The 17,088-nt window shown below is 40.6% G+C and overlaps 1 protein-coding gene across 1 annotated transcript in view; it reads left to right on the forward strand.

Moving 5' to 3' along the window:
• GSTK1 (glutathione S-transferase kappa 1) overlaps positions 1-6,915 on the forward strand; it is an 11,217-nt gene extending 4,302 nt beyond the window's left edge. The window contains exons 2-8 of the mRNA XM_009892775.1: positions 452-533; positions 1,255-1,383; positions 1,722-1,822; positions 2,236-2,271; positions 4,795-4,911; positions 5,444-5,537; positions 6,866-6,915. Coding sequence (XP_009891077.1) covers positions 452-533; positions 1,255-1,383; positions 1,722-1,822; positions 2,236-2,271; positions 4,795-4,911; positions 5,444-5,537; positions 6,866-6,915 — 609 coding nt within the window. The remainder of the gene's footprint in view (positions 1-451; positions 534-1,254; positions 1,384-1,721; positions 1,823-2,235; positions 2,272-4,794; positions 4,912-5,443; positions 5,538-6,865) is intronic.
• Positions 6,916-17,088: the final 10,173 nt, after the last annotated feature.

The following is a 17,088-nucleotide window of genomic DNA, read 5'->3' on the forward strand; positions in this document are numbered from 1 at the left end:
GGTGCCTTCCCCCTCGGTGCTTCGGTGTTATTTTAGTCTCACCTGTGAGGGGCGTTTCGGCTTCTTCCTCGCGCGTGGAGAGCCAGCGGCACGAAGGAAGCGTGTTCTCAGCCAAAGGGCAGCCACGGCCTGTGCTTGTTTGGGAGTTACTGCTCAACATTTCTGGTTTAGGGGTAGTTTTGGTGTTTTACAGGTGCGAGTGTCCACTCATGAGCTTGATCTTTCCCTTATTTGCCGCTGCTTAGACTCGTATAGTTGCCACACAAACACGGTCCTTCCAGTTTTTCTGAGACGGGAGTGCTCTGGCAGCCTCCAGAGAAGGATTTTATCCCTAGCACTAACATAATACGAAAGGATTTTCTGCAGTGTCTATTTCATGCCTTAGCTTATTTCCTGTTTCTACCGACGTCTCCTCTCACTGTTGATCCATCACAACTTTTTCATGCTGCAGGTGCTCTGCCGGTACCAGCACATCTGGAATATTGACCTGCGCTTTCGCCCAGCTTTCCTTGGTGGCGTAATGCAAGCGACTGGTAGGCAACGTGGGGAGATTAGCTCTGCAGGGAAATACCTTTGCTAGTAGGACACTAGTGGGCAATCTCTTAATGAGTGCAGAGCCCAGAGAGGCAGCTTTAAACTAAATTTTGGCACCAGTTACAAATTAACCATAAGATTGTGGAGCTCAGTAGTGATTGAGAAATTGGCCACAAGGAATTTCACACAGCACAGTCTATGCCAAAGTTCATCAGTTCTAAAACAGGATAATAATAATTTCATATGGCATGTTTTCCTAAAAGTTTTCTGTTGAGCTCAAACCAGAATTAATTTGTGGAACACTTGCAGTTTGTAAGAGGCATGAAGTATCCAAGTACGCCATAAAATAGAACTTGTGGCCTTATTAGAACAAGTTAATCACTGAGACTTATAACTCGTAAATAGTGAAATTAACAAGTCTCTACTTTTGTTACCCATGCGTTAGTAGTTGTTTAGCTTAAAAGTCATCTGTCTGAATCAGTATAAATCCTTGCTAGGATATTTGTACCTTGGTTTAAAACTTGATCTGTGTGAAACCAAACTAAATCATGTTTAAATCCTAGCGTTATCTTTGGAAAGGCTGTGTATGTTTCAGTAAGCCAGTATGAAATTACACTCTTCCTTAGGCACGTGTATGGATGAGGTCTAATTTGTCCAGTTTTGTTTTGTCCAGTGTTATTATAGTACAGTTGAAAATCTCAACAGAACTTTTTCTGAAAGGTAACAAGCCCCCAGCAATGTTGCCAAAGCGTGGAGAATACATGCTGAAGGATATAAAAAGGATGGCAAAATACTACCAAGTGCCTGTAAAAATTTCAGAAGATGACTTCCAACGTATCTTTAGTACAAGTAAGTAAGAGACTTAGCGGTATCTTTCAACTTTAGCACTTCTGGTTCAAGTTCCGCCTAACAGTAAAGGTGAGGATGAATCCCCTTTCCACAGCCTCTTCCTGTATCGGTGAGCAGTATGAAGTCTGTGCGTTTTTAACCATAAAAGGAACTTCTGGAGAAACATGCTTGTGAATTATATGAGCATGGAAGATACTGTGAATCAATATAAGCTTTACTGTTTGGGGACAGTTACAGAGAAGATCACGCTGTTCTCGGGTAGCACTTATGCAGACCCTGTCTGTTCCTGATCCTGTGCCTTGCTTCAGTATATTTCTCTGTCTCCTCACTAATCTCAGGCACTCTTGGGGCCATGCGCTTTATCACAGCCACTGATATGACACAACCACGATACTTGGAAACCTTATCTAGGGAGTTCTGGATGCGTTTTTGGTCACAGGTCAGTATTTTGTGAAGCCAACGTCTTGATCCTTTCTCTGTCACCCTTCCTGCCCCACTTTGTTCAAATGTGGGATTCGAGCAAGAGAAAGGAAATGTCTTTTTAATGAAAAGTCACAGCAGACAACATCATAGTGATTCAGGAGCCGTTACAAGAGAAGAACTAGCTTATAGTCAGCTAAATTTGCCTTCTTTTAGGTATGTGCGACGACTCCCATGGGCTGAGTGGATCGGTAGTTCTTATCAGAAATCATTAATACATTTCCAGATTAGGTGACTTGAAACTTTTTCAGAGGAAATTTCTCCAGCAACTAGCATTGTTTTTATTTATATTTTCTTAGAAAACTTGCTTTTAAGTCCAGAGCTGAGCTTTTGTCCTTAAGTACTGAATTACTTATTTTGTTCTTTTACCAGCGTGAAGATATCAGTCAGCAGGAGAATATATTGGCTGTAAGTGTTGCCTTTTTGTTGGTGCTTCTGCGTTTCTGATACAGATTCTTATTGATGGCTTGGATCAGTAATGGACATGAAGACAGCTTAGTCACATGATCATTCTGAGTTTTGAAAAATTGCAGTTAGAAGAAAGTGGATTTAATTTCCCTAGCAGCTCTGTTTGGAATGATTTTTTTTTGTTGTTGTTATGCTTTAAATGACACTCAGAACCAGAATCTCCTTTTTTGTTAATTCATGTGGTGAGATACCCAGGGTGGACAGTGAATTATCTGTTAATACTGTTTTATTAACAGTAGTGAAAGTATGAACAGTGTCTCCAGAATGTATTGAGGTCTTGCTGCTATATGAAATCTTCAGGTGAAATGCAACACTTGAGTGATGGAGCCAGGCTTTGCTATTAAGTTCAGTGCTGTATTGCCCTTTTACATGCATAAAACTGTTCTATTTTGATGTATTTTCTCTTGCTGTCTAGATTTTGTTTATTACAGTAAAAGCTGTAATGGCATGTAAGTTAGTATACCATGAGATAGATCCTCTTTAAGGGCTCTCGTTTCTACATTATTTTTTAAGTTCTTGGAATATGAAGAAAAGAGAGGAATTGTCCATGACTAGTCTCTCCTATCCAACATCCCTGTTTGAAAACTGAAACTTGCAGTCTTGCTCTTTCCCCAGAGTCTAGTCATTGCACTTCAGCTTCATCTTAGTTATCTTTTTTACCAGAATTTCGGCAAAGTTTTGCATTTTGCCTTTTCAAGAGGCGAGATTTGAAGGATGTAGTTAAACTGCGGTGTGGTAACCCTGGGAGGCAGTTAAGCACACAAGCGCTTCCTCACTTCCCCCCATTGCCCAGTGGGAAAGGGGAAGAGGAATAGAAGAATAAAAGCCAGAAAACTTGTGGGTCAAGATAAAATTGCTTAATAAGAGAAGGAGAAGGAAAAGGGGAGGGGGAAGGAGAAGGGGAAGGGAAAAGGAAAAGGAGAAAAGAAGTGATGCAAAGGCAACCATAGGAGCTGCTGTGAAGAAAATTAACTCCATCCCAGCCAGACCCAGTCCATAAATATGTACAGAAAGCCCTCATATAGTCTCCGAGTCCATCATTATTTAAATAAAGATAAAGCAAGGACATGCAGAACTTCAGACAAACAATATTCAAAAAGATCTCTATGTAATTTAGTCACTGTTTGGTGGTCTATGAGTATCCCCCTATGTTCAGCAAGGCAGAGAGGTAGGCGTCTCCGTGTTTGCTTGTGCCTGTCGTCATTCACCCCTGCAGCAAGTACTAGACTTTCCTCTGTTCTGGAAATACACCATCCAAAGGTGGGTGAGGGGTCCCAGCCTTTTCATCTGAGTCTTTATAGGTGAATTTATTTTAAACGTCAATTAGAAAAATTGAATGTTGTTTACCTGATACGGTTCCTTAGTACTTTTTTACTTCTTTTTTTTTAAGTCAGTAGTAACTTCACATAAATTACTACAGAAGCAATGTATAGTGTTTGAATACTGCCCCAGTCCACTTAAATACCCCTTCCTCTGTAAAATGGTGAGGACCAGGTACTACATCTCTGTGTAAATATTGCAGACTAAACACTGTGGCTACCAAGCATGCACTGGAGTAGAATGAAATGCTGTGTTACGCTTGCTTATCTTCTGTTCCAGCATAGTCAAAAAGAGCTCCTAATCTCCCTAATGCAGAAGTAGGAGAAGGCACAATAAAATGTGGATGCTAAACGAAAAAGTGATTGAGAGAGAGAGAGAGAGAGAAAGAAAATGTCATTAACACCTGCATGTGCAGGATTACTGGTCCATGTGCAATAATGTAAGCATTTTTAAATTATTTTTTCAAAGAAAAAAAAAAAGGACATGTCATTCTAGTAGATCGCATGGAAGTTAACGTTTTTGGTGAAATACTTTATTAAAACAGGTACTTCTAATGTTGATGTTACCTGATAAACATTGGACTTCTACCTTTGGCCACTTTGTCTCACTCCTGTGTGGCAGAGACGCAGAGGAGGCTAAAAAGAAGCAGCAATTAATACTAACAAGTGTTTAACCTCTGAAAATTACAGTCTCTTTCATGCAGTATCACTTAGATCCTGTGTGGCCACATTTGTCATACAAACTGTTTTTGTCTTGGCAGGCTTGTACAGTAAGATTTTCAGAACAATTTTTTTTTTTTTTTGGTAAGTTATCTAGTAACTCATTGGGTCAGAAGTTAAACTTAGTATTTTTTTTTCCTTATCTTTTTTTTTTTTTAATCCTTGTTTAGGAACTCCTGGGAAAAAAAAGTGCAGATTTGGGGCTTAGAAGTTTAAAATATCCCTTCTACTTTGTATCTGTATAAATGATTAATAGGTGGGGAATACAGCAAAACAGTTGTGCAAGAAGTGCTTCAAGGGTATTCTGTAATTTTTTTTTGTAATATACCTTGGGTGATAATACTGAAGATTAAATTAACTGGACCATAGTAGGAATTAGAATATTTAGTATTAGAGTACTCCTAATTATATCATCTTTTCTAAGGTTGCCAGACAAGCCGGGCTATCACCAGAGCTCAGCCAGAAGCTACTTGAAATGATTTCATCCCCTGAAGTGAAGAACCGACTGAAAGAGACAACAGAGGAAGCAATAAAATATGGGGTGAGAAGCTTCCAATGCCATTTGGCATCACAGCTATGCATTCCTTCCCTATTAAGACTACTGGGAAGCAAGGAACAATGAAGGTGATGATTAGAAAGCGCTATATAGACCATATAAAGCACTATAGGTGGTTTTTGCTTTTTGACCGTGTGAAAACTCACTCACTGTTTGTGGTAGTTTATCCCATTGTCATCTGGGAAACCAAGGTTGACCCATTCAGCTCATTCCAGCTGGACAGCAAGAATGGGGAGCTACAGGACCAGTACTAAGAGCTACCATTTATCACTCCTTGACATAAAACTGTGGATTTATCAGGTTGCTTTTTTTGCTCTTTAAAAAGGGGCGCACAGGCTCTGGAGAGTCCCCTGCTTTCTGATGGCTACATTAGACCCATCTTTAAGAATGAAGAAGGTGAAAAGAAGGGGAGGAAAAAAGTCAAAGCTTTTGCTTTTTATTCCTGAAGATTGATCGTGTGTCTGAAAAAATTTCTCTCATTATAACACTCTCTGTTTCATCTCCATGGTGTCAATAGGCATTTGGGATGCCTGCTGTTGTGGCACATTTTAATGGAGAACCTCATCTCTTTTTTGGCTCTGATCGTTTAGAGCTGCTAGGCAACGTGATAGGTGAGTGTACCTAATAATATCCCTTTTGGTTTCATGCTTTCCCCCTCTTCTAATGAAGTATGTAATACAGCTAAATAAAACACTCTTAAGGTCTTTAAAATATTAAATAATGTTGGGTATCCTTCTCATGGGATGAAACTGCTGACTGGAATGTATCTCGGTACAGTTGGAGTGACCAAAGACATAGTCCTTTTCCAAAGAAGTAGTAACTTGACTTCTCCATCCTCTCTTGGTATGTTTCAAGGCGTTGTGTTCCACATACTCAAATTACTATTGAAACTCTTTAGTTTTTAAAATGTTCATGTTTAACCTTTTGGTACAGGGCATTAGGTCTTGGCTAAGATTAAGGCTATGGCTGATACAGCTTTTTTTTCTTTTCATAGCTTTAACACTTTAATTTTATATCTGTTCCTTAATAAAAAGCACATTATCACAGATCCCCAATCCATAACTTGTAATTACCTAAGTAAAAAACTTTTTAACAGAAATTCATATATTGATCATCCTTCTTTCCATTTTTCTGTTAATAGAATATGAGCTTCAAATTTTAAAAGGTAATTGGAATAGGTTGTGATAACTAATAAAACTCAGTCACCTGCTTTTGCATAAGTTAGAGGGCATTTGACTATTGATCTCAAGATTTGGCACTTGAGAGAGTTGGTCACTAGAAAGAGTTATGTACATAATCAGCTCTGATATATTTGTTTAAAAATTTCAGCAGAAAATCTTAATGTAAATTAAAAGTAGTTATAGACTTAAAGAGAAGGGATTTTTTTTTGAGGTTTATTTTCTTTTCTGGATGGGTTTTTGATTTTATAAAATTATTCTTGATGAAAATGAGAGTGAGGAAGATAAATACCCAACATCCAGTACAATAGTCACTAATTCTAATTGGAATTCCTAATGGAATCCCATTAGGAATCCTAAATGGCCTGGTTTCTAATCTCAACTCCAAGGACTTCAACAGATTTTCCTTTTGTTTCTCTGACTCCCCAGCCTTCCACCCTTTTTCTCTTCCTCACCCCCAGTCCCTCAAAAAAGGATTCCCATAAAGAATCTGCTTCACTGTCATGTGGAGTGCCACAGACCTGCAGAATCTCTCATCTGTGACAGAGGAAAATAATTCTTCTATACAGTTTCAGTTGTGACTAGAGAGTGAAGAATTTCGGGAGCTGGCTGAAGCATGCCAAAAAAGATATAAATCTATTATCATCAGTAGTTACCCTTCAAAAGAGGAGTAGGAACAGTGATCCTACTGCAGAAATGCAACTGGCCGATCACTTCTATGTATTAAATTTTAACTTTTTTTGTGCTGGTTTGCTTTGCAGGTGAAAAATGGCTGGGACCAGTTCCATCAGTTCCAAGCTCCAAGATGTGAAAAGTCCTGGGGAAATATATGCGAGTGAAAACATATGTACACGGTCAATATTCAGTGATCTGAATGTATCCAGTTTTATGGAGTGAAGGCTTTCTCATCCTTAACAGCTAACTTTACAGCTCAGTCTCATCTCTAATTACGAAGAAATTCAAGGTTTGCCAATATAACCAGTGTGGTGAGGTCTTTACTAATACAAATGTGCTTCCTTTCTTTCAACAGATTAATGATTAACATTAAAGATTAAAAACTAAATATTTAACTTCTTGCAGATTAAACATTCTTTCCTGATTAGTTCTCGTTCTCTTACCCTAAAAGCATAAGGATTAAATTGTTGTTATGGGTCTGCGATCTCTGGATTTCTCATATCTTCATGCTTGTCCTTTAGAAACGCACACATGGACAGCCTAAGAGAAGCTGGCCACTTTCTCCTTTTATTTTATGTCCAAGATACTACATAGACACTAGGAGCACAGGACAAGGTATTCATGCTTCCTTTTACTCTGCAGCGTGGTAATCGGTGAGGACACGAGAGAGAAGAGTGTAAGAGAGAGGGATAATTCAAGCCCAAAGAGAAATCTGGGAAACCAATCCGGTATTTCAAAAGGAACTGTTCCCCCTCCTGGTCAGTATTTTATACACCTTGCTCTGCAGTGACTGACATTTGAGGAGACCACCGCACACATGCATTCTTGGGCACCAAGCCCAGACCTTGCAGGGGTTTTTAATTAATGCCAGTTTTACAGTAATGTCTTTGGCGGACAATGGTGAATATTGTATAAGTTTAGTTGGTAACTGAACCAGGCTGTGTCTTCCCCTCTCAAGGATGGCCTAATTGCTGCCTATCCAAAGGTGATTCAGGTATGGCTGTGAGGGACTTCCCATCATATAGTCTGCTGAGGGAAAGATATGCAAACAAAATTAAAACCAAAGCACTTTGTTTTTCACTCTCATCTCTGATTACAGTAGTTAGAAATTTCACATTGAAATAATTTGAACCTAGCCCTGTATTAGCTGAATTGGAATAACACACTTGAATTAATTTGATTTGTATAAGGTTTGATTTCTCAGTGATTCCTTGCTGTCTCTGACGCATCACTGAAGGAAGCAGAAGAACTAGCAGCAGCTGGAATTCCATTTTTTGTCTCTCTTTGAGCTTTAAGGTAATGCATATTCATGCTTGTTCACTTGAACAGCAAATCCTGGAACAAAGCAAAGAAATTGTATCGTTTGTGTTCTTAGAGCACTCAGAGCTGTAAGAGTATCATTTGTTGCCCGAGCCACAGTTTTTCCTTCTTACACTTCATTCAGCTCTTCAGGAAATACCCTGTAATTTGAGAACTCCTTTTCCTTTCCACCAGTGCACCCATTAGTCGTTCGGCAAATCCAGTCTGGAATTTAACGAAATTTTTGTGAGATATAAGAGGCTACATTCATTTAGGAATTAGAGTTACAGGGAAGTTTGCATGTACGTGGAAGCTATAGGTTTCTTTGAGTCCCTTGAAGCTATGTTAAAGAAATTTTTTACCATTCCTGCCCTGAAATTTGCTAGTCTCCAATTTGTGCTATCAACTGATTCTGAGGGTGTGATAAAAAAATGGAAAACATCACTTTAAGCCAGTGGATAAAACATCACTTTAAGCCAGATCACCCCGGTGACCTGGGGCCACTGCCATAGGCAGTGCAGTCTGAGAAATGGGTAAAATGGGAGGTAGTGAACTCTGGTGGGAAGGTGGGGAGAAAGCAAGGAACATCTTGAAATAGTCTCATGGTGAAAGCCAGGGTCTCATGAAACTTTGTCCTTTGAACCAGCTTGACTAAAAAAAACCCAGCCCGTGTGCTAGAATGTTGTTGATTTGGCCAGTGGGCTAAATGAGATGGGTCTTATAGACTGCTACGTATGTCCCAAAATTATCTTAAAGGCCCTTAGACCTAGTTAAAATCTGTGGAAATGAAATGCTCAAAGGCTTAGGTCCTAAAATAGTACTTAAACACTACTGAGAGAAGGAAAATCCAAACTCAAGGTGTTCCTTACATTGTATATTGCCTGTGATAACCACTAGTAAGTGGTTACAGCCTTTGCATCCATGTCATTGAGTAGGTATATTGTTGCAATTCTGACTGTATATCTACATTAAGAAAAAGTTGCCTGTTTGGGAGCAGAGCTCTGAGGAAGTTCTGCCTCTTGTTTAGGCAAACTTACTCCTGCTTTATAGAGACCTGATCAAGCACAAGCTCTTGGCAGACACTGACGATTACCCCAGTAAACACTGGCTGGCAGCTATACTGTCATTCTCAGTACTTATCTTTGGTGTAGCATGCATTTCAGTAGTCTTAGCGCTGACACCTGGCTTCCCTTTCTGTTCTGTCTGTAAATGTCAGTCTGCTGCATCACCAGTGATCACCACCACGTGGAGTTGACCCGTTTATCTGACTGCTTCGAGTGCCACCAGGTGGCAGGGCAGCTAAAAGTTGAGCATTACTTGAAAACCCATTGAGGATCTAAACTGTTTTGTCTTTTTACTGGGCACGGGGGTAGATGCTAATAAGTAATAAGAACTGCCAGCTATTTAGGAATAGCTGGAAGAATTTTATTCCGTAAAGATGATAACTACTATAGCTATATACCAAAATAGTTCCCGAGAACCTCATATCCACATCACTTTCAAGGTAGCATGCTGATTAGCTGTGAAGCCAGAGAAGATACTGGGCAAGGAAAGTGACTTTGAGCCAAAAGGGACAGCGACACAGGCAAAACTGGTCTATGAACTCTTGGGAACAAACTTAGAGTTGTGTTGCCCTTTGCTCTATTGCAGACCTCTTCAGGAGATTCAGTCCCACTTCCCATATCTGGAAAAGCTGTGAAAAGAGAGAAGCAGGTCCCACCAATGCTAGGCTGAAAGTAAACAAGCAAGTGCAGGGATAGGTACAAAGTCACAAAATGAGAAAAAAAAAAAGTGGTTTAGCAAAATAATGAAACCCTAGGAAGCACAGAATAGGGGCAGATAAAGCTAGGTGGCATCTGAGCAAAGGAAACTGAACAGTGAAAGAAAAAGAAGAGAATAAAACTAAGCATAGATTAGGGTAGGGAGAGGTGTCTAAATGGAAAATGCTGTTCCCTGAGAGGGACCGGGCAACCAAGAAAGGCAGAGCTTAGGTAGATTAAACAGGCCAGAGTCAGCTGGCCATGGAAGATCATTTGGGGAAGAAGGTATAAGAATAACTCTATTTACTGTGAAGCCGTACAGTACTTGCTGCACTCTTTTAGTGAGGCCAGGGATAGCCAAGGGGCCTGCCTCCACCCTGAACCACTGGCCAGCAGCTCTTCTCCATGTGCGTTACCTGTGCTCCTCACTCAGTGTGCACCGAGACAGTCCTCCAGTGGTGACCTCACACGCAGCACAAAATGGAGGCCTGCAGAAGAAGGCAGTTCTTTAACCTTCCCTGCAATCACCTTCTTACTGTCCTTTCAACCCTCAGCAAGCAAAGCCTCCTAAATTAAGTCTCTCCCTTTTCTCCCATCCTTGTCTCTGTGCAAGCGAGAAGGAAACATTTTATTAAAGCACTTACTGGATTATGGTGCTGAGCATCTGCTTTGCTGCCTTTTCCTTTTCCAGTGGAGCCAGCAACACTGCTGGAAGGAAGCAACCTGCTTCCTAGAAGGAAACCAAACACAGAACAATAAAGAAATAATCAAGAGGGTATCCCAGGAGCTGCACACATAGCTGGTTTTACCCCAAACAGATCTGTGGCTCATCCACAGGTAAGAGTGAAAGGAATGCATCTACACCCAACTTGACTAATGTTACCTTGACTTACTTCTCATTCCAGCTTGAAACACAAGGAAAGTGACTACTTCACTTTCATTTCATTCAAAAAAATCATTGGCCACTGGTTCCAGACAGTATTTCAATGCCACAGCTGTTCTGGCTATAGTTTCTTGCCTAAAGAAGCTATGTCTATAGCTATCTAATGAGTAATGAAGGCATTCTCCAACTTTCCCAATAGTTTCCATCAGTCCCATTTTAAGTTTCTGTATCAGTCTACTGTTATACACAAAAAATAGTTTAAAATAAATACAGCATGTTCCAGTAGGTGACAGCATCACGCAGTCTAGCTAAGAAATGCCATTACTGAATATATCTGTGCAACCTGAATGCCTTAAGAATACACTTTGTGACGCAGAGTCTAATCTTACACTCTCACAGTGTTTCTCTTCCTTCTCCTCCCTCTGCCCCCTCCCTTAAGATTCCCATATCTGACCTCAGCATTTAAGGAATTTGCCTATCATCACGTATCAACACCATGGCAAAACCAGGGATGAAATACTTTGCAAAATTCACAAACTTAAAACATTCTTTTGCTTTCTGTAATCATATTCACCATACACATTTCACAAGAAATGAGTAGGATGTCTTTAACATAGCAGCCCTTTCTTACACCATTCTAATTTATTCTTATGTGACCCTCCATCCCATGCTGGTTTAAAATTATTGAATATCATAATTTCACAGATAGTAGAGTTCCTGGGAGTTTATGCATGACTCTATTGCAGCAGTAAATCTGTATTATAACTCTTTTCTTTGAATCAGAGGAAAATGGAAAGAGTTTGAATGAAAGAGTTGGTGTCAGTGTGGAAAGTGCTAAGAGGGCAGAAGGAGCAGACGAATGACTGATGGCATACCTGTCCACCATTCAGTCACGAAAGTTAAGAAAGCTGTAAAATTCCACTAATGAGGGATTCCTGCAACAGGATGGTAAGCCAAGATGTTCTTCACAGGAACATTTTGTTCTTTTTGAACTGTACATGATCATAACAACATTTTCTAGGGAACAGATGAGATGCAACTGTTTCAGCAGTTTTTCAAAGGTAGACTATCCCCTTTCCCAGTTTCATAATGTAATTTAAAACTTTGAGATTTAAAAACAAAACTAGTAAATCACTGCCATTTGTTGCTAAACTGTGGCTTTAAACAACATGAATTTGCAGTACTAGGGTTCTCTCCATTTTTATATGTCCCAGCTCCAGTACTTTGAAATTTAATTATTGATGTATGTTTGTAGGTAGTGAGTAATAGACCGAGTAACTGAATAAAAACACATCTAAAACAACTATGCATATTAATTGACCTAGAATTGTCTTAAAGAAAGTGTTAAGGAGAGTTATAGCTGAATCCTGGCCTTGAGGGTAGGGGGGAAGTCACCTCTGCCTCATGTGATAGGCACTGGCATACAAGACGTTGGTGCTTTAAAGCCAACTCAGAAAATAGCAGTTTTGGCAGTGGTAGTTCTCTATGTCGTTATCTAGCTTTGGTAGCATAATGACCACACATGCTGCCATTTATTTTTTTTTTTTTCTTTTCTGTAACTTTAGTCTCTCAATCTGAATGGCAAATTGGAGAATCCAAGAATGTGTACATGTGTTTGGAATTGTAGAATTATTCATCGTAAGATCCAGACTTACAGTGGGCATCCAAAATGTCTTTCTTAGGTTTCTTCATAAAAAAAAAAATCAGTTCAGACTTATTTTACACAGTAGATTGACTGTGGCTGAACAATATTGAGTCAGCAGCTTTTCCTCAAGCTGGAAGCTCAGAGAGAGCTGGGCTTGTACTATCAACCTAGCAATTGGATCTGGATCTGAACTTTCATAGCTCAGCTACAGCTGTAGGACCCACTGGGATTTTCTGGCAAGAGAAAGAATGCAGGAAGTAAAATGCTACATTAGTGAGTAGAGGGGTGTGCTGGTTTTGGCTGGGGTAGAACTGATTTTCTTCATACTAGCTAGTATGAAGCTGTGTTTTGGATTTGTGCTGGAAACAGTGTTGATAATACAGGGATGTTTTAGTTATTGCTGAGCAGTGCTTACACAGAGTCAAGGCCTCTTCTGCTCCTCACACCACCCCACCAGCGAGCGCTGGGAGCGCACAAAGAGTTGTGAGGAGACACAGCCGGGACAGCTGACCCCAAGTGACCAAAGGGCTATTCCATGCCATATGACATCGTGGTCAGCGTATAAAGCCGGGGCAGAAGAAGGAAGGAGGAACATTTGGAGTTATGGTGTTTGTCTTCCCAAGGAACCATTATGCGTGATGGAGCCCTGCTTTCCTGGAGATGACTGAACACCTGCCTGCCCGTGGGAAGTAGTGAATTAATTCCTTGTTTTGCTTTGCTTGCGTGTGCGGCTTTTGCTCTACCAATTACACTGTCTTTACCTCAACCCACGAGTTTTCTCACTTTTACTCTTCCAATTCTCTCCCCCATCCCAGCAAGGAGCAGAGAGCGAGGGGCGGCGTGGGGCCTAGCTGCCAGCTGGCGCTAAACCACAAGAAGGGGTAAAAGGAGAGTTAGACCCCGAGCCAATACAATAAAAGGTTATAGTGGATCACTTCCACTGGGTTTTATGTGATGCAGGTAGATGGGATTGATAAGTGGATTTGTGGAAAGAGCACACTTGGATTCAACTATGGGCCATGTCAGGGGAGGCCTAACAGCACTGTTAAAAACAGCACTTCATTATGTCTGTGCCTGGGAGTGCTCTTGGAGAAATGGAGGGCGAGGGGGAACTGCAATTACCCTCAAGGTCAAAAGGAATGTGAAATCTTTTACTTGATGACAGTAGACAATTTCTGACACTCAAGCGAAACAAACTAGTTTGCATTTACACTAATTTTATGCTCCCATTAGTATTTCTCATCACAAGTAAACACAAGCTGTTCATTCACTTTTGGCAGGGAACCATCTCTCACACCTGCTCAGTCTCAGTGCAGTGCCACAAAGGCAACAGGAGTGAATAAAGCTCAAATATTTGTGAGGGGAGCTGTGGCCTGCTCAGGATAATCCCAGACCTGTCGAAATGGTAGCCTGGACAATGCCATGGTGATACAGCAGAAATCCTTGCACTGCCAGTTACATAGCAGCTATTGCCTTTTTGAAGGGATCTGGAAATGACACCATAAAGAGACAATTTCATGGTGCTGGGCCTCCCTGGCCTTATAGTACCTATTTATCACTTTTGCTCTGAGCTGATGACACTAAACTGTTTCTTCCTAGCCTTCAACACAGAGATCTACAGAAGCTCATTCCCAACTTCTACCTCTTAATAGCAGCTCATTAGCTGTCCTTCTGCTGTGAAGGTTCCGGACATGCTGCTTTTTCTTATCACCACATTTAACACCTTTATGTCTCTCCCTCAAGACAGGCAGGCTCTGTATATAGCACCTCATTTCCTAATTATAGCATCCAGCATGGCTGTCTTCTCTTCTGCACTTGTTTTTCCTGTTCTTCCAGAATTTCAATACCAGCCCCTTGGGTCCTCTTGTGCCTCTAAGTATACAAGCACTCGTGCTGTGAGTTGTTCTGCAGAAGTGGAGAAACCTTACAGAACATGTCACAGAACAGAGGGCTCTGCAAAACATCACACAGTATCACATCTTTATTCCTGTTGCTAAGATACAGGCAATTTTAAGCAGGGATCTGATGGCCACTCGTGATATCTCAGACAGGGCTGCTGCAGAGATTGAGAGACCTAACTCTGTCTTCAGAGTAAATTGGTTCCACTTTCTGACCTTATAATCCCTTGTAATCTTTTTTTAACAATCCCTTTTCACACAATTCCTATAAAGATTTCACTGTTCCTTCCAACCTACTTACTTCCTTGCCATCCACATAAACTCTAGTATCTCTTACCATCTCAACCTGCTCCTATTCCAGAATCTTTTAGAAAAAAGTCTAAGTTTTGCCTTCCACTGTTCCTAATGACTTCCCAATCTCAAAAACTTAGTATTTTCAATCATATCCCAAAACCTTACACAAGTCCCTTCAGCCTCATTCTCCGAAACATACTGAAAGGGATTTTTCCATAATTTCACATAATTTTAGCTTTAGGCTGATGCTCAACAAAAAATGCTTCAATCCAAAACAGTTCATTTTAACAAAGTGAAACACAACTGTAAACAGGGTCTGAGATCAGGGCAGCTGATACAACCTCAACAACAGATACTGCAACAGTTGCAGTACCGCTATGGGACTAAAGAGAACTTGTAATGACTCGAATCATCTCTGCGCTGTGAATGGATCCAAGCTGACTTTAATCAACTACTTCAACTTTAATCAAGTACTACACTAAGAGCCCACCCTTGGCAGTCAAAAAGCTCAGTGCAGGTTAGCTACCTGATTACCCTTCTTCTCAGGAGCGTACTGCTTTGTTCAGGCACTGTTCAAGCACTGTTTCTGTAATTCCCATATCCAAACTATCTAGTTTATAAAAGGGCACTGCATTCAGAAAAGCAACCATTGAGATACATGCTCTCCATAGAAACACATAAACACATTAATTCTTTGCAAACTACTGCAACTCCTTCTGCCGTGTACAGCACTATTTATTCACACTACTGAAACACACTTCCCCTTCCCATTCTCTCCCCATTACGGTTTGCATGCCAGCTTCTCTCCCCATTTCTCTGAGCCTATCATCTACCTATGCTTCTCAAATCTTAAGTACAGCCATACAAAAGATTTTGCCAAACCAATGTGGCTCAACCTCACATATGCTTCTAGAAGCATAAGCAGAAGATTTTTTTCTGGTTTTCTTTCTTTCTTTTTTACCTGGTGAGCTGGAAGTACTGGGTGTGCAGTCACTGTCATCCAGACACATACTCGGAACCATTGAATCCTGTTTTGGAGGGCCCTCAAGAGAGCACATCAGCTCCTGGAGAGGGCAAAGATGACATGTTTTAATAACGCACTTGGTAAAATCAGGGAGGTAGCCTGTTTGTTAGCGATCATACACCCACCCTGTCATTCTCCTCTTCCGTGGATGTTTCATTTTCCCTCAAACCACTACAACAACTGCTTACACTGGATGAAGAATGTGAGAATGGCTGCATCACACAGTATCCTGAAGTCTGACTCCTGAGCAGTCTGTGAAATGCAAGCATTCGACATTATCATGCTTATTGTTACACATAGACTTGCACTTTTTGTAACATAACTTTATTATATAGCAGTCAGAAACAGTAAGAAGAAATTATTTATCCACAATTAGATTTTCCACCTAGGAACAGAATTCAGGTGAACTGGCTTGCATGCCTTAATTTCTAGTTGCTCCTTCATTTAGTAGAAACACCATTTCTTGTTTCTGTCCTGGATAACTGTATGAAAGGACAAGACTAAATGAATTTTTAAGTCACAGACCTAAGTGTCTTAAAGCAGAGTGAGTCAAAACACCTGCATTTAAGCACTGTTTATCTCTAGACATTCATTAAAGTCAACAGATGCCTTCATTTTGGAGATCAGATATTTTAGAAGCCTAAATACAACATGATGAGGTGTTATACTGAGTATTAAGGGAAGGCACTACCCAGCCTAGGCTACCCATTCCCACAGCCACTCTCAGCTTACCATGTATGGTCTTATGTGAAATTCCAGATAGTACAAGGGGACTGTAAAAGCACGTTTTTCATGTCATAGAGTTTATAAACTGTCACCACTGTGTTTCTGGACAGTTTTAACAGGAGTCAGGAAAGCATATAGACATTTACCAGTATGATAGAACAGTTAACTAAGAAAGTTTAAGGAAGCAATGAGGAGGTAGAAAAAATTACTGAGATCTGCATTATTTTAGGATGTCTCTGTGCCAAACTATTAGGATCCAGTGCCAAGCTCTTACACAGACAGGTCAGAACCCTCCTCTTGCTTACAAATAGGAACATATCTAGGTCAGGATGCCCAACCTGGTGATTCTGCATATGCCCAGCTGCCAGTAGACTGGCTCCTCCTGTAGGTCTATTCCACTAGACATTTAGCTCCCACAGGGTCATTACAAAAGGAATGTTCAAAGCAAACTGAATTGGATCACTTGACCACCACTCTCTCAAATGTCATGGACTCTGAGGTAGCCTGGTGCATGTTCCATGTTGGTCAAGAAAGATCCTTAAGGACAGCTTCTCCCAGCTCAGAATTTGGGATCCACTGCTTGAAGTCATCTAGGAGAAAGAGCAGTCCTTGAGGCTGATAAGCTTAGGTGGTGGAAGGTACACTGTGCATGTAAGCCTCACATTCATGGTGAAGTACTGCCTGCACAAGAAACCAGCCAATAAGAGAGAGATGAAGTGCTTAAAAATGTTAAGAAACCCAAAAAGCTATGAGAGGCAAGAAAGATAAGACACCTTTAAC

The sequence above is a fragment of the Charadrius vociferus genome, unplaced genomic scaffold, assembly GCF_000708025.1.
Source record: "Charadrius vociferus isolate BGI_N301 unplaced genomic scaffold, ASM70802v2 scaffold301, whole genome shotgun sequence".
NCBI classification, from domain to species: domain Eukaryota; kingdom Metazoa; phylum Chordata; class Aves; order Charadriiformes; family Charadriidae; genus Charadrius; species Charadrius vociferus.